Below are 27,864 nucleotides of genomic sequence, written 5' to 3'. Positions count from 1 at the left end.
GTCAGTATAAACAAATGAATAAATTTATGTCCACAAGTCTGATCTAAAATGAGTCAGGAGTCTGTTGGCTTTTAGTTTAAGTAAATGTTTTTTCCCTCTGTTGGATAACATTACACAGAATAGTAGTGGTTGATGAGAACACCTTCACATTTTAGAGGTTTATGAACAAACGCTTGGGGCATCTCAGAGAGCAGAAATGGGTTTGATATCATTTACTTTGCAGATACAAACATTTGTATGGACCCTGTGTGCTTTTTGTCTAATTTCTCTATGACATTATTGCCACTAGTAGGTTAGGTAAAGACAAAATACTTATGAAAAACTTTTTGTAGGGCTTCTAATTCATTTGAGTCATTAAGCAGCACTGTGGAGTGTGACATAGGGCTTAAAAACATAATACACAAATTACAGTTTTTGGCCTCTGGGAAAAAGACTTAAGACACCGGCTCTGCCCCACCTGCCCCTATGATCAGGCCTGACATGGATATCTTGCCCTGTTAGATTCAGTTTCTTTCAAACAGGATGTTTAATAGCCAGGCTGTTTATCTGACTAATCATTAGAAGTATGAGATGAATGAACATCTAAAGAGTGAATCTCCCAGCCTGTGTACCCAAGATAAACCTCTCACCATCAGACAGTCTGGCAGAGTTCAGCCAAACACTCCTCAACAGCTGGTATAGTGCATAATGTGGATTTTTACTTCAAAGACCCCAGGGCAAGAAATCATTGCTTGAACAGTCAGGAGTATATGCATTCAACCTGAAAAATCACTACACACTCCTTCTTTGTGCTGTACATTGAAAATGATATAGGTGATGACATGCTGCTGCTTTAATGGTAGACTGGAAATAATGTGGTTATTATTTCTGTTTGCGCATGTCCAAGATGAAACATGTCCAAGTGGTGAATGAAGCAATTAAGGTTCTGGGTTGTTGATAGAAGGATTAGGGTTCAAGTCCCAGCACGGCCAAGCTGGCACTGTTGGGCCCTTGAGCAAGGCCCTTAACCCTCTCTGCTCCTCCAGTGGTGCTGTATTATGACTGACCCTGTGCTCTAACCTTAACCTCCAAAGTTGGGATATGCAAAAAAATTATTTCACTTTGCTGTAATGGATATTTGACAAAATAAAGGCATGTCTCTACACTGTGTTTATTCAAGTCTGGTCTTTCTTTTCATATAAAGTATGTAAAGGTATAGATTACTCTGTATCTTGACTTCCTACCTACAGCAATAAAGACTTCTGGTTCCTTGACAATTTTTTTATTAAAAAAAGAATTTCTTTGACAATTGTTTATAAATTTTTTAAAGAAGAAATTCACTGTTTTTGAGAGAACTGATGAGATTTTGATGGATTTGAAAATTCGATTACAAAACTGTGGTTTGCAACTGAATTCTGCTTGACGAAAAAAAAAAAGACAGACAAGGTAGGCTGTTCTACTTGCAGTGTTTGTTGCATTGTGTCTTTTTAATTATTAGCATTAAGGCCAAAACCACATATTTGGGTCACTATTATCACACCGTCAAGATTAATAAACAAATCTTTGTATTTCACCCCGGTCCTTTTAATTACACGTAGTAACCATGGTCTGCCGAAGTTGACTGACACGTCAGTCTCTGAAGATAAAGTGCAGCAGCATACAAGATTAAGCATTGTAAGAGGATTTGGGGAGGTACAAAACAAAATCAAGAAAAAAAACAAACAAAAAAAAAAAACATACATATAAGGTGTATTCATACCAAAATTGTTAATTATTTAAAAAAAAAATGGATTGTGCAGTGGTCTCATACATGTACCACAGGATCATTTGGAAAGTGTGCATGCACTCATGACAAATGCGACTCAAAATTCAAATAAGTTTTTTTTTAAAAAAATCCCTCTAAAACGATCCCATTTACAGCATATTAAAAGGCACAAAAGGATAAAAGATACATCAGAAATACATCAGTAATACCACTGAAAGTGACCCAGTCGGGGCCTTTGGCTCACAGCAGAGTGCAACAGCAGGTCTCAAATAAAAGTTCATGGACCTTTTCCTTGTTTCTGATTCTCGATGCGAGAGCAAGGCTGTGATCTGACAAACACCATTGCAGGAGTGAAAGAGTTGTGTGTGAATGTCCGAATGCACTCCCTGAGAATAAAAGTGTCATGAAAATCTCCAGCCTGATTGAATGTTAGATGGAAACGTGTGATTGTCATCACCGAAACTCCGTAGGTAAGGTGTGTTACGAGCGCCTCGTCTCGCCTCAGACACCGTGCCTTTCTTGAGTTAATGTTTGTAACAAACACGTTATAGTCACTGAGCGTAATATACAACACTGGATATGAGTCTGTGATATTCATCGCCATTATATCAGCCGCTCATCACTGGTGTCAAAGTTCAGATACGGAACACGTGTGCAAATATACTGGAGGTTCACTTCTATAGGATGAACCTGGGAACAAACAGATATACAATGGATTTTGAAAAGTCTACACACCCCTGTGAAAATTACTGGAATTTATGATGTAAAGAAACAAAACCAAGATAAATCAAGTCAGAACTTTTTTCACCATCAGTATGACTCTTCATTGTAGAAAAATGTACAAAATTAGCGGTCATCAGTGAAGTGATTCCGATTAACAACAGATAAAGATTAGTGTAGACGTTGGGGGTAGAAAAGAATTTCTAAAAAATTAGATGTACCTTGGAAGCACTGCAAAGCCCATCCTGAACAAATGACGCACAACAGAGACATCACTAAGAACAGGATGTCCCGAGGACAAGACTACTAAAATAAACCATAGAGGCTACAAAAAGACCTACAGCAACATTAAAGGAGCTGCAGGAATATCAGACATATCGTCGCTGTCGGGTGGAAACCTCGTATGTCCAAATTTTGTCAATTTCATATTTTTTCACATATCGATGCTATTGGTCAGTCCCCACGTGGGTCTGTTATTTTTACAAGTTATTAACCAATCTAAAGTCTTGAAAATAGCTTGAGCGCAAATCTCATAATTCCATTGGACACTTCAACTGTCCATCTCTTCCTCACTCCGCAGGAGAGCTTCGCGGTATATTTCTCCTCAAGAAGAGTCGCAACGAATCAACACGTCTTCTGAGGTAAATGTCTTCAAAACAATGGGCTCAAAGAAAAAAAATCTTGACCCCCGCTAGTTCTGGTGCTCGTCTGAGGACAGGAATTTGGCGCAAATGTGGACTAAACCCCGTGCATTGCAGATAAGGTACGGCATTATTTTAATTTCCTGAAAAATAATGGTTTTGGAGATACGAGGATTCCACCTGACAGCGACGATTTGCTGATTACTCTCAACAATCTCTCCTTTTCTTCATGACTGGGCCATGGTGTAGGACGGCTAGAGGAAAAACATCCAGGCTTAACTAAGTTACTCCAGTCCATGTGGCAAAGTGTGTTACGGCCTGATGAGACCAATTCCAAAAGGTATGTTTGTGTGTGGGGGGGGGAACCCTACCCTCAGTGAAGTATGGTGGTGGTAGCATTATGTTTCACTGCTGCTTTTCTTCAACCAGAACTGGGACTATTATGAAGGTGGAAACAATCATAACAGTCCATTTTAGTCCAAAAGTTTTAGGTGTTTGCTAGTAAGCTGAAAAGGAATTTCGCCTTTCTGCACCACAACAACCTGAAGCATCTAAAACAAAGGAACAGCTTAATCAAAATAAGATCCAGATTAGTCAGAGCTCAGACATGGAGCTGTCTGTACAATTTAAAGGTTCTTAAATATTTGTGCAGAAAGTGCGGGAAAATATTTGCCAAGTTGCAATGTGCCATGCTGATAGCCTCTTACACAAAAGCCCTGAGTAGTGTAATAAAATCAGAAGGTGCTTCAATAGAGTATTGGTTAAAAGACAACAATACTTATGCAATCACAATATAGTCCCCTCTTTTGTTTCCTAAAATGTTCCTGGATGTTTTTCCCTTTATTTTGTAATTCCACAGTGCGGGTGGAAAAAGCTCTGACACAATTTATCTTGTTCATCTTTTTTTTTTTTTTTTTTCCTTTCATACAGGGTATGTAGAATTTTTACTTCAACTGTACTGAAGAATGCAGATGAGCCTTCAGAAGATCTCTGTGTGAACATCAGGCCTCGTTTACACTTTGTATTAACTTGCGATTTTATGATTAATGGAAAAACATACAGTACACCATGACCTAGATTTAGTGGGTTTGTGGCATCCTTTGGGTGTGAAGCCCCAGGTGTAGATATTTACATGTATTCACACCAATACAGTGCTTTTTTTTTAATTATCACCAGATCTGATTAAAGGTGCCAGTATTTTCAGTTCAGTTTGAGAATGCTTTGTGGGGCATTTTAGGAAAACCCTACATTTTTAAATCAAATTAATATATAAATATATATTACATACACACACACGTGCGCATATGTGTATGTATATATATATATATATATATATATATATATATATATATAAATATATATTACATACACACACATATACACACACACATACACACACACACACACACGTATATATACACACGTGTGTATGTATGTATAACTCCTCTGCATGTAAAGCTGTTTTTTTTAATCAAAATTTTAAGAATTAAATCAAACGCCATTGCAAGACATACGACAAAATGATTTGCTCTCATTTTCGTGAAAAATGTAAAATATATAAATATTAAATATAAAGGCTATCCTTATACCCACATTTGTCTACACACAACAGCATTTTTTTTAATCGTATCTACCTGATGTGATAAAGCATTGAACGAAGTGGCAACTGTGGAACTGCATCACAAGCATTTTAAAATGCTAAAAATTAAAATGTAGTGTGACAACAAATGGCTCAATGTCAACAGCATAAATGATAAACAGCACTTATGCTTTTACTGATCAGCGACTACAAACCTCGCCCTCTTGTTTCGAGGTCACGGATTTTCCATATCCTGTGTCCTTTCCCCTTCAGTGAACTGTCTGCAAACATGCAACAACTAAATCATAAATACTGGCACCCCTGCTGGCTAAAGAAAAGCAAGTGTAACCTCACCTCTAACTGCTTCCCAATTACACCTCGCACCTCCAACACTGAATGCATATAAATACCAAGTGTAATAGCACAGACAAGTTTGGATATGGATCTGCAGATACACGATGCATGTTGTGAGGGGTAAACAAGGCCTCAGGACTGATACAAATGGCATGGTGATAATCTCCCAGGCATTAAGTCTGCTCAGCATCCGAATTTGGCATAGATCCCTGGCTAATCTGCAGCGGCTGTTGTCTTCAGTGTGGGAACGAACGAATAAATGCACACACACACAGACACACACACACACACACTTTTGATGATGGCGCAAAATTCCAGTAGAGGTGCAGTGCAACATGCTGGGTCAGGGTGTGTGTGTATGAACTGAATACACATTGACATATCCATCACCCTCATTTCCCCTGAATAATCACTTGAAACTTCCAGATAAAAGCATTCTATGTGGTAAAAAGAATGAACGACTCGCACATGAAGCGTCAATTCCGTCTACAGGTAAGTGTGTAAACTGGATGAACTCTCACATACGCTGTTGTGCTGTGAAAATCCTTGATGGAGAAGCCAACCGTGTGTTGGAGGTAAAGGAAAACAACAGAGAGTTCACTCGACCATCATCCATATCAGTGTGTAGTGCGCATGTGTGTGTGAGAGAGAAGTGCAGTCTCAGCACAGCCAGCGTCCCATACCATTAGGGTGTTTATTCTTCTTACAGATGTAGTAAATGGGGAATGCGACCAGACCTGAGAAGAGAGACAATAAACAATAAAGGATATTTGAAGAAGCAAGAACAAGACTTTATGTCTATCTTTGCTTCAGATATGGACAAATATCATGATTATGTACCACTTCAAATAAATGAAGAGAAATGACTGAAATTCTTACCTATAACCAGAGCCAAGGCTCCGATCACCACCACCAGCACAATGAGCACTGGGGCCACCAGCACTTTACCTGCTGCAGAATGAGCCATACACAAGTTTGTTACTTTTCATATATCAAAGAAAAAAGAAAGAAAAAAAGAAGAAAAAACCTTATGCATTTATATACAGCAAAAGTAATGGCACCCTGTAAAAAGTGTCAGCATTGGAGTGTGGGAGTGTGTGTGTGTGTAGCTGACAAGCTGCATTCATCAGACTACATTACTGGCAGACTGACTGAGGTCTTTCACGATTAGTCATCATTTAGTCTTCTACAGCTCTCTGTGAATGTTACCATTTATGGAGTTTTGTACGTGACTAAATATAAACCAGCTTTGCTGAGAATGTGATTGAAGTTTATCAAAAGACACGTCAGTCTAAATAAATTTCACTTTTGTTAATCAGCCTAAAACAATCAAAAAAATTTACAATTAAAAAATAAAAAATTATTCACAATTATATTTACGTTTATGGCATTTGGCCATAAATTTGGCCCTTATCCAGACTGTTGTACAGCATGAAGTCTGACTCAACATGACACGTATCCACATGTGGACAAAGCCATGTGAGCATATTGGTGTTGTTTTAGTAAATGAATATTAATAAAAAAAAAGAGGAACAAATGTCCTTTCTTGCTTCTTCACTGAGATCTCCTTCTATAACCCAAAAAGTCTAGTCATTAACTTAATGCGTGTTTTCTGAGAGCTTGATTTGTTTTTTATGTTTAATGATTAACGGCCCCTGCTTGAAGCTCAAAATTTCTGACAGCTCATGAATGGTGACTCGCCGATGATGTTTCTCATTATAACGCAAAAAATGTCATTGCTTAATAATTTACCAACAGATCTGAAGTAAATGTTGATATTTCTGATCTGTTGCATTAATATCATCATTTAACCTTTATTCATCATTCACAGAAGTAAGTACACCCCTCACATTTTTGTAAATATTTATTATATCTATGACAACACTGAAGAAATGACACTTTGCTACATAGACCATACGCCACACACTGCATCCAATTGGTCTGCATGGCTGTCATCATGGCTGGAAGCCTCGTCTAAAGATTATACACAAGAAAGCACGCAAACAGTTTGCTGAAGATAAGCAGACTAAGGACATGGATTACTGGAACCAAGTCCTGTGGTCTGATGAGACCAAGATAAACTTATTTGGTTAAGATAATATCAAGCGTGTGTGGCAGCATCCAGGTGAGTAGTACAAAGACAAGTGTGTCTTGCCTACAGTCAAGCATGGTGGTGGGAGTGTCATGGTCTGGGGCTGCATGAGTGCTGCCGGCACTGGGGAGCTACAGTTCATTGACGGAACCATGAATGCCAACATGTACTGTGACATACTGAAGCCGAGCATGATCCCCTCACTTCGGAGACTGGGCCTCAGGGCAATATTCCAACATGATAACGACCCCAAACACTGCCTTGCTAAAGAAAAGCTAAGGGTAAAGTTGATGTACTGGCCAAGCATGTCTCAAAACCTAAACCCTATTGAGCATCTGTGGGGCATCCTCAAACGGAAGATGGAGGAGCGCCAGGTCTCTAACATCCGCCAGTTGTGTTGCCCCTTTTTCACCGAGGCAGTTTGAGTGCTGGTTCGGAGCCAGAGCCTAATTTAGAACCAGTTCTTTCTTTTTCGACAGCCAAAGCACCGGCTCTGAACCAGGAAAAGTGGTTCTTAAGTAGCACCAAAACGCTGCTGGTCTAGACTTAAGAACCGCTTGTGTCAGGGGCTGGGGACGGGGCTACTGTTAGCGCATTTGATAATGTACCTTGAGTATACTAATGTTTAATACACTTTTTCTTTACCGCAATATGATACATTATCAGCACACTTGACAGTAGGTAGCTACATACTAAGGCTAAATTTTCTGTGTTAATGATAAAATAACGTTATGTACTTTCTCGATTACAACCTCCGTTTATACAGATTACATGGAGCTGCACGTACACGTTGGATTTACCGCGTTTGGGTGTTAATGTAGGTTCGCAAAGCCATGAGCATTAACAGTAAAGCAACATCCGCCATTGTTGATGTGTTTGTGTTTGCCGCTGCCGCGCTAAAGTTGCTGGGACACGTATACAGTGACGTCAGACTCGGCTCTGTGTGATGGCTCTCTAGCCGGTGGAAAGGCAAACCGGTTCTTAGAAGGTTCGCCAGTGGAACAAACTTTGAACCAGCACCAGTGCTAGCTATGAACCAGCACCTGGTTCTTTTTGGTGGAAAAGGGGCATGTGACGTCGTCAAAAGGGAGTGAAAGAGGACTCCAGTGGCAACCTGTGACGCTCTGTTGAACTCCATACCCAAGAGGGTTAAAGCAGTGCTGGAAAATAATGGTGGCCACACAAAATATTGACACTTTGGGCCCACTTAGGGGTGTACTCACTTTTGTGGCCAGCGATTTAGACATTAACGGCTGTGTGTTGAGTTATTTTGAAGGAACAGCAAATTTACACTGTTATACAAGCTGTACACACACTACTTTACATTGTAGCAAAGTGTTAATACTTCAGTGTTGTCACATGAAAAAATATAATAAAATATTTACAAAAATGTGTGTGTTGTACTCACTTCTGTGAGATACTGTATCTGTATACAGGTATAATGCTATAAAAAAGAAGCATCTCAGTCACAATGTCCAGCTGAACTGAATTGGAGCTGAATTGTACAGTCATGTACAATTGTACTTCATGCTTCAACAGGACAATGATCCGAAACACACATCTAAGCTTTGCCAGAAATATATGAAGAAAAAAGAACAAGAAGGAAAGCTGAAAATGATGACATGGACCCCACAGTCACCGACCTTAACCTTATCGAGTTAGTATGAAACGAACTTGACAGAAAGGTTAAGGCCAGACAACCAGCCAGTGTTGATCATCTGTGGACAATTCTGCAACAGTTCTGGAGTGAACTTTCAGAATAATATTTAGAATCCCTACTCAATATAATGCCTAGTATTCTTTAATTTTTATTTTCTGTATATTATTGTTGATATAAATGCATATCCAGTGAATGTTATGGTATTATGTTGTTTCTTGAAAATAAAACAAAAATTTAACGGTGTCCAAAACCTTTTGACTAGTGTGCATTAGTGTGTGAGATATATATAAACAGACCTATCAGCCATTTGTTAGCTAGTCATGAGCCTCAGTCTTGAGCTAGTTTTTATCTACTGCCCATGTTTCCCTATTGCCTATCAACAATATTCTCACCCGACTCCTATAAACAATGTGGTGTATCATGATTTTTAGCTTGATCATTACTAAAAACATGTATAGCTGTAAAGACAAATGGATTTTTAGATTTGTACAAGAAAGGTGTTGTGTTTAATAACAGTGCCAATTAGTATGCAGCTAAACACACTCACCGCACACCGATCCACGGATGAAGCGACGCAGATGCGGTTTCTCGGGTAGATACCGGTACTTGCAGCCGAACACGCTCAGGTTGGAGGTGTGATCTCCGAAAAAGCGCAGCTGCCGATATTTCTCACCACAGCGATAACAGAAGTTGGTGTTGCACTGCCTGCAGGTCATGTGATCGCACCCGTCCACTCTCTGGATATGGACCTGCATGAAGTTGGATAACAGGGTTAGGTTTAGCAACTGCTTATACCAAGTAACACTAACGTCATCAAAAAGGGTAGCAGGAACAGCAGGAAAGGCTATTATTAGCTATTAAAAAAAAAAAACATAAGTGATGTTAAGCGATTAAGTGATGTTAAGCCTTAGGTCAGAAACTAATTTTATTAACAAATACATTTCATTAACAAATTTAATGGGTTAAATTTGGCTTTTTTTTCATCTGTTTTGTATCTGTTTGCATACATTATTACTTCTGTGAAGTAAAGAGTATCTTTACTATTACTATATTTCCTGCATTCAATGTTGAAAATGGACACTGTTTTGAAACAGAGATTAAAACTCTCAACAATGTTGCTAGACATAAACCACTATAATGTTTTCACTGAAATATCATTTTGTGTGTGTGTGTGTGTGTGTGTTCTCTATCAGTTGCTGCCTGAATCAAAGCTTTTGATATTGCTGATTCACATCCTTTCCTGTCTTTGTTTTGAAAGAATATTTCCCGAACCTCAGATATTGAGAATGTCATGAGCAATCCAAGAAAAAAACAAAAACGAACAACTCAGCAGATGAGACAAAATCTAAACCATGAACAGGAGCAGAACAGCTGTGATTAATGAGAACAGACGCTTTCCAGTAAACCTGGCTCTAAAACTGGTTTGTCGCTGAGGGAAAACGTGTTGCTTCTTCAGTCCAGTTCAGTTGTGCTGCCAATTCAAAATACACTAAAGCTGTTTGATTCAATTATACTATATTTGTGTTGTAATTCTAACTACTGTACAGACAAGGTTATACATGTAGATTTAGATGCAGAGGAAAGGAAATCTTTCCTGAGACAACGAGGAAGGTAAATTGAGAGGATCTCAAATGGGCAACAGTCGACCTTTGGGTGAAACTGGATAGTCAGATTATAAAGAATTACACCTCTAGAATTGTCTACTGTAATGTCAAACTCTAAAGAATATTCAGTGTAAGAATCATGACCTTCATGATTACAGCAGCAGTTCTTAGGTAAAAATCTACAGCATCCAGATGACATTATCTACTGCAGCAAAGCAGAAACTTACCTATGTATGTATGTATGTATGTATGTATGTATGTATGTATGTATGTATGTATGTATTTATTTATTTATTTATTTATAAGCAGGAACTATAGAGTATTCACCTGGGATCATCCACATCGAATTTTTTCATGTTTTTAAAGTATATAAAACCTTTTCCTGACCAGACATGGGGCATATTTGTTGTGGTGTAGCCAAGTATAATGCAGGTCTCTGCCTGTTCATGCTGATCATCTTAAAGCTATAGGCACGAATTTTCCCCTCCTGAAATGATTTACTTCTGTAGCACTACATCAATGGAAAGAATTTGAGAAAAGGTTATGTGACACTTTAAACGTTCTAGCCATCAAAGTGGAAGTATAAATGGTTTATAAATTTTTAACCTAACAGTTACTTAGATATTAGCTATTTAAGCTAATACTGTAGTTGTCCTTCAATCTATTAGACCATAAACAATAGGAAGAAAATGAGCTAGCTGGCTAGTTAACTAGCCTGTATGTCAAATTGTATTGTCTCCATCTGTCTCTTCACATAAGCAGTAGTTTATTAAACTGCAGTAAATATAACATAGGTAATATTTGATAAGTTAGCCACCATGCTAATCTCAGTTAGTTTCTATAGCTAAACGTGTGTTTGTGTAATAAATACCTCAAACATTATTTGGTTCATACTTCACTGAGTACTACTTTTATTACAAAAAGAGAATCTTGTTTTCTTTCGTTCATTCATAAAAGCTTAGTCATTTTGTTATTCCCTAAAATTCTATTCAGTTAACAAATTGTGACGATACTCATATCATGGCAGAACCCATGGACGTTCAGTATATGGCTGATACTAACATGCTAAGTCTAATTACAGTGCAATTTGAGCCATACACAACCTTTTCTTAGTTATTTATCAACACAGCTGAGGTAAATGTTGATATTTCTGACAACTGTATTGTGTTTTTATTATCATTTAGGCTTTACTGTATAAACAAATAGCTGAATAGTTGTAGTAGCCTGTGAAATCAAAAGCCTTAGTCTTGCTAGCTAGTGTCTGTGACTTCAATAATAAATTTGTGGCAACAGATCTGACCCAAACACTAGTCTATGTAATTTATGAAATAAACAAAATAATAAAAATAAATCACATCATATGCTAGTAGCCTGATCATTATGGATTTAAATTACAAAAATACAAAAAAGCTCTGAAATTCATGTACATATTTCTAAGATTCTGCTTTTTCACTCATGTTGTTGCAGAGCACATTTGTAGACGTTTGTGTAAAAGTGAATAAGAATGCCAAACAGCAGCATTTTCATTAGTGGCCTCAGACTGTTGAGGTTTCAATGCTGTATGATCACAGGATATGCAAAAATCACAGTGTGTTCATCACAACATCACAAGATCTTCAGCACAAGGTGTTCACACAGTGGTAACGCCATATGATCTAGAAGGTCAACAAGCCAATACTTGTTTTTGGTTTTTCTAACTAACCTTTCAATTAAAGCAGGAAATACTGTATATAAAAAGAGCTGAAATCTTTCCAGACACATGCATGTGCAGTCTGTACAATAACTCTAATTTACAGACATGGCCGATTAGGATGAGACTATAATCCCAGAGATGCTCTGGTAATAATGACATTATCCCATCTCCTCATGTAACACTAATTCGATCCGAATAGAGTTTAAGAAAAATGTTGCTGTTTCTGTGTAGGTTAGACCCAAGCAAAGCTTTTGTGTAGAGCTGCAACTTCCTGAAATGGATCATTTCCACTTATTGTTAGGACGGAGACAAAAAAAACAGACAGAGAGAGCAAGACAGACAGAAAAAGAGAGAAGAAGGAGGAAGTGAGAAAGACAACAAACATCCTCATTTCACACTATTATTAGACAAAATGATCCGACACAGAAGTAAACATCACGGTGTTACACTTCTCTCCCTAACCGACATAAATCGTAACTCATCTCCTCTAAATCCCTCAAGCTGAATTTTCCCAAAAGTTCTAAGTTGAATGCTCTCTGTATCTTTTATTCTGATCTGAAAATCTGATCAGAATCAATCCTTTTGGTCTGGGAGCAAAAACCTTTAACAGGTTTGGGGGTCATTGCGTTACCAGAACAGCAACTGAACTGAACTGTGGAATGTTGGACACTTCATTCACTCAACACTTAAAGATTTTCTCACAGATTGAGGTTGGGAGAAAATGATCCATTATCTATGATTGCATAATTATGCTGTGTATTGATGGTGATATAGGAGACTTTAAATTGTATAGTATGTTATTAAAGTCAGAGAGAGGTATGTCTAAAATCTTACAGGATTTATTAAATAGAATGCCAACTCAGTAGAAGTTAGATTAAGATAAATAGTATAGTATGTAAACCACTGCTGTAATAAAGGTGTGTGTGTTGTACCTTGCAGCGTGGGCATTTCTGGGCATTCCTCTGTCCGTGCTCAATAATGCTGGCCCAGTTATGCAGCAGCTTGTCTCCCTTCCTGTACTCACGGCACTTCAAACCCTCATGCCAAGGTGCATGGCATCTAAAACACCACACCAACTCGCACTTACTGCACTGGATCTGTGGGCAAACACTGAATTAGAACAAAAAATCCTGACAGCACAAATTTGACCCTAAAAACCACAATTAGAGGTTTAAGAAAATAATGGAAATCAAGCAGCACGTTGTTGAGTAAAGCTTATCTGGTCTTTGAATAAAAACATTTATGAAATAAAAAAAATTAATTTAGGTCTGTTAGTTTTAATATGAATACTAGCATGTACAATGACCCTTCCTATTATTAATCAGAGAAAGGGGGTATATGTTAAAAGTTGATCACTAACATCCCACAACAGTAAAATAAAATGAACAAATAAAATAAAATAAAATAAAATAAAATAAAATATAGGGGGCACGGTGGCTTAGTGGTTAGCACGTTCGCCTCACACCTCCAGGGTCGGGGTTCGATTCCCGCCTCCACCTTGTGTGTGTGGAGTTTGCATGTTCTCCACGTGCCTCGGGGGTTTCCTCCGGGTGCTCCGGTTTCCTCCCCCGGTCCAAAGACATGCATGGTAGGTTGATTGGCATCTCTGGAAAATTGTCCCTAGTGTGTGAATGAGTGTGTGTGTGTGTGCCCTGCGATGGGTTGGCACTCCATCCAGGGTGTATCCTGCCTTGATGCCCAATGACGCCTGAGATAGGCACAGACTCCCCGTGACCCGAGGTAGTTCGGATAAGCGGTAGAAGATGAATGAATGAATGAAAATAAAATATACATTTATATAAAATAATAAATATTTATATATAATTTATATAAAAAATATATATAATTTATATAAAAAAATATTTTCCGCACTATAAAGCGCACCAAATTAAAAGGCGCAGTCTCAATTATGGGGTCTATTTCTGTACTTAACCCATACATAAGGCGCACCGTATTATAAGGCGCATGCTAAAACATACGGTCTACAAAAAAGGTAACGGAAGCAAAACAGTGAGTTTAGTTCAACTTTATTCTACTATTTAACAATACACACACATTATTTTTTTAATCAATCTTCTCCCACAAATCCATCAAAGTCCTCATCTACGGTGTCTTCTTAACTTGGCGCAGTTCATTTTCCTGCTTCCTCCACTTCCGAACCATAGATTCACTGATGTTGAAATCTTTCGCAGCTGCTCTATTACCACTTACAACCGTGTAACTGATAGCCTGTAGTTTGATAGCCTGTCTCTTCACTGGTGCCATTTTCGAGGGGGCCTTAAACAAACAAATGTTGTCTTCTTCTTCTGATGTTAATTTGCGGATGGCAAACCAACTTAAGGTGCATTTACCGCCACCTACTGGACTGGAGTGTGGAGCCCATAATGGTTAGGAAGAAACAAATGTTGTTTTGCAACATACCGGTAGTATGCCTACCGGAGGCGTGGCGGAGGTAAGCGTACGTACTATACATATTACGTAATGTTCTCTGATTGGTTTATCGCTGCCAGCATACGTAGTGTATGTATTACGTCCCTGTGTCAGCAGGAAATGATCCGACAGTCAATCAAGCGGAGCGCTTACCAAAGTCGCACAATAAAATTTTTACAGATTTTTGGAACTCAGTGCACACACAAGGAGCACCGGATTATTAGGCGCATGGCTGATTTTTGAGAAAATGTAAGGCTCTTAGGTGCACCTTATAGTGCGGAAAATACGGTAATACTAATAAAAGTCTAGCTTACATTAAAAATTAGCATTCCCTGACTAGACCCTCTGAAATTGTGATTATAGCTAGTGATTGTAATGACTGTTGTAGATTGGAGTTATTTATTTATTTATTTACTTTCAAATATAGATTTCTGTAAAGTATAGATTTCTGTAAAGTTCTGTAACGTAACTAGCTGTACAGTTCAATGAGAATCTCCACTCTACCTTGTACTTGGGCTCAACTTTGCTTTGCGTTGGCTCTCCGCGTCCCTTCAGTGAAGTGAACAAGCTACACTTTGGACAGGTCTTAGTTCCCGAGTCCAGTCTGCCAAGTTCCAGGAAGTACTTATACTTCGCCACATTCTCAGAGGCCAGGTGGGCCAGCACCACGCTCTCAGCCAGGTACCCACTGCACTCAGGGATCGGACACACTATCTCCGCAAGGCCTGAGACAACCTGAGGATAGAGACATGTACAGCATTAGGCATATGGAGCTTTAAGGAACTTGTAAGCATGAGTACAAAGAACTGGTTTGAAAACTCTCATTAAAAACTAAATAAATATTTATATAATTATATTTTATATATATATTATATATATAAATCTGCACACAGATTCAAAACTTGTGCAATCCTTCATGTCCAGCTCTATAGTTTAATACTAGAGGTCATTAAAAAAAATAAAAAATACCCCTATGAATGTAGGACACTGATACATCATACTACAATGGTGTTATATTCAGCCAGAGGTTTATGACACATTTTAAATCAATATAAACAAATGAATTATTTTATGTTTGCAAGTCTGATATAAAATGAATCAGGACATCATTGGCTTCAGTAGGCGACCTTTAGACCTTTTGTTGTGATAACCTTCCACTGAATTTTAGATGCTTATGAAGCACTTGGGGTGTCTCAGACAAAAATAGGTTTGATATCACCATTTACTTTGAAGATAGAAACATTTTTTTGGAAAATTCTACAAAAATTTTGCTCCTAGTTGGCTAGGTTAAAAACAGAAATACTTAAAGTCCTGACTGTTTACCATCACATGAGTCGCTAAGCATCACTGTGCAGTGTAACATGACCAAGACATTCAATCCTGAACACGGACACAACAAACATGGCACAAATTCCCAGAGTACCTCAGAATATTTGAAGTGATGACAGAGGCAGAGCACAGTAATACATGCTTCACTGTCTGCTGAATGACTAAATATAAAATGTACTGTAGTAGACAATACAGTGACCGATGGGACTCAAAGATCGGCGTTTCAGTTAGAAAGTGGTTCATGAGTATAGTTCATACAGATGTCTAGAAAAGCACCTGAGGGAATCTGCTCTGACTAAATTTAACAGCTGAATGAAGTTTAATGTGAAGGCGTACGGCTCGGTGCACACTGACCTTTACAAGTCTGCAGTGAAAGCCTTGAGCATTCCATTTGGATATCTTACATACCAGATCCAGATACCAGGTTCATGCCCAAGAATCAGACTCTTCCAGGAACTAGCTTGGATTTTCCATCAGCCTGTTCGACTTTACTTATACAACTCAATGAAACAGCTCGTTCGAGTTCCCATACTACATTAAACAGATTTCATATAAAGAGCTCACAAGGACAACATACTGTCACAAATTTATTCAGTCTCTGGAATAAAGACAGCAAAGCACCGTCCTTGTAGTTTCTACTAACAATAAAATCCTAGCAGGCAGAGAGGAATAAAAACCCTCAACCCTTTAGCTGTGAGGCAACTGCGCTCACCACTAAGTCATCATGCTCTATAAATCATTTGCTGCTATTTCCAATGCTATTGAGAAAATTACCTCAAATCTGACCGATTAGAATTAAAGAATTCAACAACGCTATGATAACATTTTTGATAAAAACAAGAAACTTGGTTAATCAGTAAACATTTGCTGATCATCTGTAATGTTCTCATTCTAACTAATGTTAATTCGATGCTCACCTAAAAGTACTTCATAACATGAGTTGTGTCGCACTGTACTGTACAATGCAGATGAATCACAAACATGCCTTTGCCAAGAACTACACGTTCGCAGAGAATCCCAAAACCATGCTGCAAACGAGTGCTACAATAAAGAGTCGTGACACAAATGGTGTACTGACAATCTACTAAATACAGCAGTACTTGGTTTTGGATGTGGGCCAAGTACACGCACCTGTCAATACGTAATGATCTGCTTACATTTCCTCAGGATTAAGTGTTATTAGAAGAATAATCCTAAACACCGGGTGAAAGAGATATCCTTTTCATCTCTCGCTGGATCTGCCACCAGCTGACACAAGATGGGTAGTGTTAGCAGGGTAGCTAAGTAATATACACATACACCAAGGTGAGAAGATAGCAGAGTGTGAAAGATAACCCAGTAACTTACCACAGAAATGAGCGTGACAAAAAAGTGAAAATCCATCCAGTCCTAATTCTCTAATAGAACCAGACTTTTCATTCTCACAGCCTTGTTTACCCTCTTTGACTCTTCAGGGGCTTTTTTACCACCAGGTAAAAAAAATATTCTGGGTTATCTAGTTTGACGTTTCACACCACTCATATTTTACCCGGGATTAACAATTCATCCTAATCTGACATTTCACACTGTACGTTTGCATAACTGTGACAATGATTGAATAAATACAGCATGCAGTGCGACTGCTTTATATAACGGTCATGTAAATTCTCTGTGGCTGAGAGTTATGTTAACAGAAATCATTAAGTACAATATTATTTATTGACATTTAAAAAAAAATCTGCAAGTTTATTAACAAAAACACAAAATGACTTTGGTGACTTTCAGTGTCAGCCAAAATTGATAAAAATAACATCCATCCATCCTCTGTACCTGCTTTTCCTCCCCAGGGTGGCACGGAACCTTCAAATTATCATAGGACATACCCCGGACCTTATACCAACCCATCGCAAGGTACAATCTCTCACACACTGTATGTTTATACATTACAAACATATTGTCCAGTCTACAATGCATGTCTTTGGACTGGAGAAGGAAACTGGAGAACCCAGAGGAAACCCCTGAAGCACAACAGAGCACACAGGAAGGAGCTGGGAATCAAACCCTCAACCCTTTAGCTTTGAGGCAACTGCACTCACCACTAAACCATCATGCTTTATAAAGGATGTGCTGCTATTTCCATGCTATTGAGAACATGACCTCAAACCTGACCGATTTGATTAAGGAATTCAACGATTTGATGTAATAACGCTTTCAATTAAAACATGAAGCTCAGTTACTCATTAAAAATCTACAATGTTCTCATTATAATTAATATTCATTCTGTCTGTGTGTTTGGTCTTAAAGCATTGCAGCCTTTTTTGTTTCTTTTGCTCCACCCCGTCACCTTCTTCAAATCAGAGAGCTTCCAGAGTATAAATGTTGCCACACTTTCTCAAAGATGTGAGCTGGTGCTTGAAAGAAAATATACAGTCTGCTGTAATCAGATCCGTTTAACAGAACGACGTCTTACGAAAGAACCTTTCCCGTGGTGAGAAGCTTGTTTTTCTTTTATTATACCACAAAAAAAATTATTAAATTACTGTTTTTCTAAAACCTGCTGAAAATTCAAACAGTTCTTCATCTAGTGTACACCTTTGGACTCTCCTGTACCTTATTAGTATTCAAATTTCTACCGAAATGCGTACTACTATATAGGCTCAGGTGTAATTTGTTCTTATATTACCATAATTTCCGGACTATTGAGCGCACCTAAACATAAGCCTCACCCACTGAATTTTAAAAAAAATTATTATTTTGAACATAAATAAGCCGCACATGTTTATAAGCCGCAGGTCCCTACAGGTACATTGAAACAAATTAACTTTACATAGGCTTTAACGAAACACGGCTTGTAACAAAAATAAATAGGCTTTAACGAAACACAGCTTGTAACACTCACCCACTCACTCACTCACTCATTTTCTACCGCTTATCCGAACTACCTCGGGTCACGGGGGGAGCCTGTGCCAATCTCAGTCATCATCGGGCATCAAGGCAGGATACACCCTGGACGGAGTGCCAAACCATTGCAGGGCACACACACACTCTCATACACTCATGCAATCACACACTACGGACAATTTTCCAGAGATGCCAATCAACCTACCACGCATGTCTTTGGACCGGGGGAGGAAACCGGAGTACCTGGAGGAAACCCCCGAGGCACGGGGAGAACATGCAAACTCCATATACACAAGGCGGAGGCGGGAATCGAACCCCCAACCCTGGAGGTGTGAAGCGAACGTGCTAACCACTAAGCCACCGTGCCCCCCAGCTTGTAACAAAAAATAAAAAATTAGCAGTAAACAGTAGCCTACCAAAAAAGTCATTGGTCATTATCTTCCTCCTCCTGTGCACTGAAACCACTGAAGTCATCTCCTTCGGTGTTGGAGTTAACCCGTTCGGCCATTTCATTGGTCTAATGAAAGCTTCATGCCACCAAAAACTGAGCACGTCACAGAATGTGTTTTTTTGAAAAAAAAAAATGAAAGCAGGAAAAATCCATATATTAGCCGCGTCATTGTTTAAGCCGCAAGGTTCAAAGCATGGGGAAAAAGTTGCAGCTTATACAGTTGAGGCCAAAATTATTAGCCCCCCAGGAATTTTGGAACATTTTCCTAAAGATCTTTCCAATGTTTGCAGCATTGATAAAACTTGATATAATCAAACATTCGCCAGTGCTATTTAGTAGCTTTTGGTACATTTTGGAATATAAAATACATTTTTAGGCTTGCTTTATAATCAAATATAGTGAAAATGGGGTGGTCAAAAATATTAGCCCCTTGTGAATATTTGCTTTCAAAACACACCCAATTAATCAATCAGCTTTCAAAACACACCTAATTAATCAATCAGCTTTCAAACCACACCTGTGCAGTCAATTGGCTTCCTAACAACACCTGGGCATTCAATCAGCATTAAAGGACTCCAAGGAACAGGGCACTTGAACACATTATTGGGAGAGACTACTTTTACTCACCATGCCAAAGACAAAGGAAATCAGTCTTGAGCTCAGAAAGAAGATAGTGGAGGCTCATGATAAGGGGGAAGGCTATACTGCCATTTCCAAGCTTTTCACAGTGTCTAGAACCGCCGTACGTTGCATCATTGCCAAGTACAAGGAGACAAATTCTGTAAGAAACAAACCTGGGCGTGGTCGTAAGCGCAAGATTTCAAGAACCCTGGAGAGGAAAATAGTCAGAGATATCAGCAAGATGCCCCAGACATCTGCCAAGATGATTGTTGCTGACCTGGCCTCTTCTGGAGTTGATGTTTCAAGGAACACAGTTGTGAGGGCTCTTCATCGTGGTGGGCTTCAGGGCCATCGTCCCAGAAGAACCCCTTTACTCAAACAGCGGCACATCACAGCTAGACTGAGGTTTGCCCGTGAACATTTGAAAGGTAAAGATGAGTTTTGGGAGTCTGTGCTTTGGTCTGATGAGACTAAACTGGAACTGTTTGGGCACATGGATGTTGCTTATGTTTGGTGAAGAAAGGGTGAGGCCTTCAACCCTAAGAACACAGTTCCCACAGTTAAACATGGTGGTGGGAGCATCATGCTGTGGGGCTGTTTTGCAGCTTCAGGCACAGGGAGCCTTGTTCGGGTGCATGGCATCATGAAAAAAGAAAATTATGTTGACATTTTGAGGGATAATATGCAGAAATCTGCTCGTAGTCTAGCCTTAGGTCGTCGCTGGGTCTTCCAACAAGACAATGACCCAAAGCATACATCGAAATTGGTCCAACAGTTCCTGAAGGATACCAAAACCAAGGTCCTGGAGTGGCCCGCACAGAGCCCAGACCTCAATCCTATTGAGAATCTGTGGCGAGTGCTCAAAGTGAATGTCCATGCTCGGAAACCACGTAATTTGGACCAGCTGGAGCAATTTGCAATGGAAGAATGGGCTAAAATCTCTCAGGAAACCTGTGCCAACCTAGTAAAGAACTACTCTAAGAGGTTGTTGTCAGTTGTGGCTCAGAAAGGGTTCACTATTGACTATTAATGACCGGGGGCTAATAATTTTGGACGTTTCATTTTTGCCCTTTCTTGTTTCAACTCACTATTTCAATTAAATATCCTAATCAAACTTAGTGGAGATTTTGTCTTTGTTATTTTGGAAACAAACACACTATAAAACACTTGTTGTTAATGGTCATTTCCATGGAGAAATCAAGAGTTTTGTCTAATTTCATAAGGGGGCTAATAATTTTGGCCTCAACTGTAGTCCGGAAAATACGGTAAGTCCTGACTGAATCTATCATGTGATGGATGGATGGATGGAAAATTTCTGATTCATATTTTTATATTGTAATTCTACTCTTATTGTGCACTGTGTATGGTTATATGTGATAAATAAAATGTTAATTTACATCCTGTCTCATTGAGGAAGACTCAAACATTTTTTTTGAGAGTTTTGCGCTTTTTCTTCATTGTAAAGTCACTCCCTATAATGGTCTTACCCAGCCACTGTATCTAAACCCAGGATAAAAACCAAGCAGCTTCAAATTCAAGATAACAAAAAGATGATTGAGGAGGGAAAAAAAAGTAAAAGAGACCTCTTGGCCATGAGCTCCTTCAACAAAGTACAGGTCAAAACAATTTTACTTGATTTCTGAAGCTGTGTTTATGTAGTAAGCCTGAAAGATTGTGGTGTGACGACCAGAAGTATTCGCTGAACGCACTACCATCTCAGTGAGTTAGATGCGCTAGAACTAAACAATCGAAAATCTTACAGACTTTACTTAAACACAAGTTGGGAAAAATGAAGTGTATCTTGCTCACAAGTTTAGATTTTCATATCACATTTCATTGCAGCTCCTAAACCCTGCATTAGCTGATACCAAGCCTAAAATCCCAGTGATCAAGTGATCACTTTCCTTATCATATGCTTTGGGTTATTAGCCCAGGTCCTGCTAATGCGCATGAGCAGAGCACTCTTATCCTAGGGCAAAACTTGGCCTAGAGTGTTCATAACCTATGGCCGTCACCGTGTTCTTGCTCTTACATAGACAAACATGCAGAAAGGAACCTGTGGAACCAGTTTGGAGAATATCAGAGACACCTGAGCTGACGTGGTGAGCTAGCAGTGAAACGCTAGAACCTAGCAATATTAGCACGATCAGATAAACCAAACAAAACCAGCTTAACGGTATTAAAGAAATAAAAAAAAGGCTATCATACTCATAAGTGAAGATAACTTTGTATTATGTTTAGGTGTAATGGAACGGTTCCGGTTCTAAAGGTTAACCAAACAAACAGCAACTAAATATGTTTCCATTCGGTTCTTCTACACGCTTACAAAACACTAGCACTGTCAACACTCTCGGCGTGGACGCTTCACGGCGGTTCTTTATTTATAGAAAAAAAACTGTACAAGTGCTTAGGGAATGATTTCCTTGAGCCTGAATCAATCCCTCAGCATCTCGTCAGTTCACGTGTTCGGCTTGTGGTTTGGAAGGAACAGTCACGCTTGATCGGCAAGACTGTAAAGTCACCGTGTCCTTGTTTTTACATCCTCAGAGCAAGAGAAGAAAAACAAAAAAAACAACAACAAACAAGGAAGTGATCAAGCACTTCAACTGGCCACTCAGGATTGATTAGGTTACGCCTCCTGTGGTAATCTTTTTTCCCCTTTTTATTTATTTTAGAGCTTATTGTATGTGTGTGATACAAACATATTTTTTTATCTAACTGCAGGGTTTTAGGGAAGTGTGTCATTCTGCTCAGACCACAGCAATTTGAAACAATCTAATTTGACTTTTAGCACTGAATGTCATATCATGCTTATTAACACTTTACTAACCAGCTCCTAATTTTATCTCTCTGGAAAAGATTCACCTTAGAAAACTCTCCTGTGTTGAGAAACGTTATAAAGTACACTGACTGTTACACAGCACTGAGACTCAAACATCACCAGATCAATGATTCGACATTTAATCAACAGCAGCTCTGTAAACTAAACCAAATCTATTTGTTATAATAATAATAATAATAATTATTATTATTATTGTTCTTTCCCTCTTTATCTCTCTTACTCCATCTTTCTCTCTGTCTGACTCTCTCTCTTTCACTGTCTCTCTCTTTTACTCCCTGTCTTTCTACCTCTTTTTCACTGTCTGTGTGTGTATCCGTCTCTCACCTTCTGTCTGTCTGTCTCTCTTTCACTGTTGTGTGTCTGTCTTTCTCTCTCTCATTCTGTCTGTCTCTCTCTTTCATTCTCTCTTTCACACCCTCTGTCTGTGTCTCTCGCTTTCACTCCCTGTCTATCTGTCTGTCTCTCTCTGCCTCTCTCTTTCACTCCCTCTATCTGTCTGTCTGTCTGTCTCAGTGTTTGAGTTGTTACTATAGAAACAATATCCTATTAGAACATCGTTCATGTTATAAAAGTTAATCCACACTCTCAGACCAATCAGATTTGAGAATTTAACCTAGCTGTAGTGTAACACGATCGAACACCTAAAACCCTTCATTTTACATAAATACAACATTCAGTGCATGATATGATGGGATATGAATCAACAGGGAGGTGGTGTGATATGGCATACGATTACTGTTTTCCTATTACAGCATTTCCTAAAGTTTTATTCCTCTTAAACTACAGAAATGTGCCGACATTTAAATTTGTTTATTTTTCATCTTTTTAAAAATGTTTTGTACATCTGCAAAACAAATTTACAGCAAAGTCCTGCTTTATTTTCTTGCTCTTAAAGTTAAAAAAACAAAAGGTCCCCAAGGAACCGAGTACATCAACAACATCTATTAACCTTAAAATAATTAGCTTCTTAAACTTAAACTTCGCCATAGCAACTCTGATCTATTTTTTTTTACTACACGTCTTTAATCCGTATATTATTAGCCTTAGTAGATGTGTTGTGTCTGCTATACAACTCCCTGGTTAAGCTGTTACTATAGAAACGCATTATGATGAGCGGCTTGTGGGCGGAGTCTAACTGTAGAATTCTTCCTGAATGAACACATCGACAATGCTGTACTTTATCATGCAGCACAACGCAATGCTCACAAATCATGACCTCTTTCAGACACACAGTTAATGACGAACGCTGTTTTAACAGGTCTGACTTGCTGAGCCTCACACATACAGTCACATGACACAAATCCTGACAAAACCTTAGTATACAATGCCAGAACTCAGAAATACACAGTGATAGGCCTAATCGCAGTGTGATAATTTAATTGATGTTATCTTCAGCCATGTAACTTTAGGTTTTTTCATGAAATAAAAATAATGCCACAAAAGCAGTGCTCATGAATCTTGATTGGCCACGAAAAAAGACAGATGGACGGATGAATGGATGGGCAGATGGACAGACAGACGGATGGATGGACTGTTGAATAGACAAATGGATGAAAAGACAGACAGATGGATGAAAAGACAGACAGATGGATGGATAGATGAATGGATGAATGCATAGATAACCTGACAAACAAACGGAAAAGCACTCGGTTTTCAAAAGAAACAAACGTAAAAAAACCCCACTAAAATATATTGCAGAATGTGTAGCAGTAAATCAATTTACACAACCATCGACATTACACAGTCGCTATTGTCCGACCTTCATTTTTATCCCCCACGTACCACAAAGTACCGAGCAAAACTTGCCAGGACAATTGGAACTACAAAAGAGTCAAGAAAACATCAGACGAAAAGATTGTCCTCATCAGATCAGCCTCTCTCTGACCCCTGAACGATTGTTCATACGAGTGCAAATGAGATTAGGGAAGAAAAGCTGCAACAGGCAAGCCGGTGTTACTCGATTACGCCAATGCCATCTCTGAAGCCTGCGGCCTGCACACAGCCCTTCCACTGAACTACACGCTAATGTAATTAGTGCTTCCAGAGGCTGTGCTCTGTGATTAAGCAATCAATTTCAGTACAGCACGACTTCCGGCCTCCTCCCCTGTGCCTCCACGCACACAAACACTCAGGAAGGAACCTTTCATTGTTTCTTGTCAAGACAGAATTGCATTATAGCTGTCATCCGACTAGCAAAAACGCAACACAAATATTTCTGGTCAGTTTATACGGCCTTTTCATGTATGCTGTAATATGCTATCGTTTCACGTTCACATTTCCCGCACTAGGCTTTGCTGATGATGATGACAAAGCAGAATGTTTAGATCAGGAGCCTAAACTGAAAACGACTGAGCTCAGGCGGCCATTAATATAGTAGAAGAATAGACCAAAAAAAGAGACAGAAACTGCGTTCCTGTCAACATTTTCCCTACACTGGAAGCAATCTCTAAAAGATTTTTTTAGCTTTTAGGTTTGTAAACCACCCACAAACACATGGATCACGTCTGAGCTACACTGAAAACTTAGCATCAACAATACTTGAATACTGTTTCTATAGCAACGGCTAATCCACTGGGACTTAACTTTTATTTAACATTGAAGGAGCCTCTACTGGCAGTGCGACGTACTTGAATGATTTTGTGTCATTTTATATGTAGTTACTTAATTATAAGCCTTAGGGCCTGAAATTGTATTGTATTGTATTATATTTTCCCTTCACTTTTTTTTGGAATACTAGAGAGATAAAATCTGCACCAAATGGAAGGCAGCTGTGTTATAAAGTTCCTTATTCTGGCCATATCACGAGAGCTTCTTAGTAAAGGAACTTTAAAGATTAAGGTTTGAGGTGGAACTTTATACCTTTTCAAAACATAACGACAGATAAATTCAAGATTCTAGTGGAAACCGTTTTGAAATTGAAAGACAGGTCCAAAAAATCCCCAAATTCTTGAGTTACGAGAGCTAGACATTTAATACAGCGATCGATTCTGAAACAGTGGAGATCAGCAAACTGGTAAAGATTCTACATTGGTAAATAATTCTACACTGGTTCACATTTACAATGCGAACCAAGTCACACAAACCACATGATGGGTCATTTTACATAAAGATAATGCTATGTGGTAAGGTGGCGTTTCTATTCATACCTATTTGGAATCAAATAGTACAAAACTTATGTTAGGTTTTGAGGTGAAGTAGCTTTTCTAGAAATCAAAACCTAATAAACGGTAAATACGAGGCAGGGTTGAAGTTTAGCATTTCAAAACATAGGCTAATGAAAGCTGAGGTAAAGTTTCACCTTTTTGTTTTCACATCAAAATGGTATGAAAGTGAAGTCCGGTCCAAAAGCAGGATTAGTTTATCTTTTTCGAAGACCCGAATGTTTCTCAAAGTTAATATCGAAAGAAAAAAAAGGTAAACATACAGGCAAGGGTTAGTATTCATACCTATTGGAAATTAAAATTGAATTAAATTGAATTGTTGTAAATTGGCCAGCTTGATCAATCCCAGTGAGAGTTCTGTTTACACCCTACACAAACATAAGCTCTCCTGGTTAAAAAAAAAAAAAAAAAAAAAAAATCGACTTTAAAGGAAGTTTCAATATAAAATAAGGAGAAATGAAGAAATAATGGCATCCAAGCCAAGGTGGTACCTGAGAAGTGATGTATGTTTTCATACACTCTTCACACACCGGCTTTTTGCAACAGTGCAGGGAAGTGATGGATCTGACAACAAGACACACGCGACACTGTAAGGGAAAGTTACCCACGTAGAGAACATTGTTCAACACTGGAGGTTCTGCAAGGTCGCTCAACGTGTACATCTCTGGAAAATGATCAAGTTCTGGATCTGAATTTGAGGAGTCTGTATGAGGTAAAACATACACATCCGACTGAGACGGACTTCCATGTTCCGACGACAGCGTGGTTTCTGAAGGTTTCCTATAGTTGTCATTGGCTATACAGTATACGGTGCAGTAGACGTGCTCTTTGGATCGGTGATGTTCAACTGCGCTTGTGGAATCATGGTTTTCTCCAGAAACATGAAGTTCTGGATCTTCTAATTCCAAGGATGTTAAGAGATCTGGGACTTCTGATCTGGGATTTTCCTCTTCGTCGTGTAGAGAGTTGCTATATCGTGTCCTTCGGTTCCTTCTGTGGTCCAAGTTCTCCAGCATGGAGTCGACTTTGTCCGACTCTCTCGGGGTTTCCACGTTACCGTCACCACCAGTTACAGATGTTTTACGTATTCCAAAATTTCTCTTCAGGATTTCTACCGGTGACGTTGTTCTACACGTGTCTTTATCCCTGCTTTCGTTTTTGTAGTACTGAAAGTCCAAAACATTGTCCACACTCGGCTCCTTGGTCTCTTCGTCTTTCTCTCCAAAATCAGAGCTTTGCGTCCCAACTTCAACAACCACGTCCGAGACATTATCGACGCTTTCTCCAGTAAAACTAAGCATATTATTCGAGGCCACATTCACGCAGCCGACATCATCTCCCATTCCCGACACACAGAAAAGTCCACATTTGTGAAATTGCCTTGTTTTAAACTCCTAAACAAGCGCGCAACTGCCATGAAGCTTCCACTTCCGGCTCAAGATACAAAAACAAATCCCTGTTCACTTCATCCCAGCTCCCGTTAGCCGTTGTAAACGACGTCATTTCTTTTAAAATGAACCAAACACACCTTACTGTCCCACTGGAATTCAAAACGCATCATAATAAGTCATGGTAAAGAAAGCTAAAGAGAGAGAGCGAGTATATCAGTTTGTCAAGCGTCACGCTCCCTTATTATAGTTCTAGATGACATTTACCGTAAAGCCGGTATAACGAGCGCGATTATAAAGCGGATCAAATATTACCTCAGAACAATAATAGTAATTCCAGGAAATGTCGTCGTTTCAAATGTCGCAATATTCACATGTTTTGTTACGTGTGTACGTGCTTGTTATGTCCAGATGTTTTGGTCTGCGTGTGTGTGTATAAAATTACGTTTGATCAACGTTCGTTCTTGAAAGAAACAAAATAAAGCACGAATTTTACGGGCGCTTGTATAAAAAATACTATGGTACGTGTGTTATGGATGAGATGATTATCATTATTAATGTTATAACGTTGTTGTTGTTGTGAGAAAGATGGTGGTTGTTGTAGTAGAAGTATAATAATAATAATAATAATAATAATAATAATAATAATAATAATAATTATAATAATAATAATAA

The 27,864-nt window shown here is 38.8% G+C and overlaps 1 protein-coding gene across 3 annotated transcripts; it reads right to left on the bottom strand.

The window, feature by feature from the left end:
• Positions 1-1,431: 1,431 nt before the first annotated feature.
• rnf217 (ring finger protein 217) lies at positions 1,432-27,438 on the bottom strand. 3 transcript variants are annotated; one of them, XR_009648100.1, is made up of 7 exons: positions 26,293-27,438; positions 15,022-15,252; positions 13,020-13,184; positions 9,338-9,539; positions 5,918-5,989; positions 4,900-5,775; positions 1,432-2,434 (listed from the first exon to the last, which is right to left on the bottom strand). XR_009648100.1 is itself a non-coding variant. In XM_060866230.1 (7 exons), exons 1-7 carry the CDS (start codon positions 27,142-27,144, stop codon positions 2,373-2,375), a joined length of 1,638 nt encoding a protein of 545 aa, XP_060722213.1. In that variant the 5' UTR covers positions 27,145-27,438; the 3' UTR covers positions 1,432-2,372. The 3 variants fall into 3 exon arrangements, 1 of the variants encoding a protein (XP_060722213.1); XR_009648101.1 differs by having other exon boundaries at positions 5,564-5,775; XM_060866230.1 differs by having other exon boundaries at positions 5,722-5,775.
• Between the last annotated feature and the right edge of the window lie 426 nt (positions 27,439-27,864).

The sequence above is a fragment of the Tachysurus vachellii genome, chromosome 3, assembly GCF_030014155.1.
Source record: "Tachysurus vachellii isolate PV-2020 chromosome 3, HZAU_Pvac_v1, whole genome shotgun sequence".
NCBI lineage: Eukaryota > Metazoa > Chordata > Actinopteri > Siluriformes > Bagridae > Tachysurus > Tachysurus vachellii.
The sequence above is the reverse complement of the archived record's forward strand: the minus strand, read 5'-3'. Positions and strand labels throughout refer to the sequence as shown.

What these genes read in the sequence shown, in the direction of transcription:
- rnf217 (XM_060866230.1), bottom strand. Translation starts at nt 27,144, where the DNA reads ATGGGAGATGATGTCGGCTGCGTGAATGTGGCCTCGAATAATATGCTT. An exon ending in AAACATACATCACTTCTCAG is followed by an intron (nt 15,253 to 26,292) that starts GTACCACCTTGG and finishes CTCTATCCTCAG; the next exon opens with GTTGTCTCAGGCCTTGCGGA. An exon ending in CATCCGTGGATCGGTGTGCG is followed by an intron (nt 5,990 to 9,337) that starts GTGAGTGTGTTT and finishes CTCATTCTGCAG; the next exon opens with CAGGTAAAGTGCTGGTGGCC.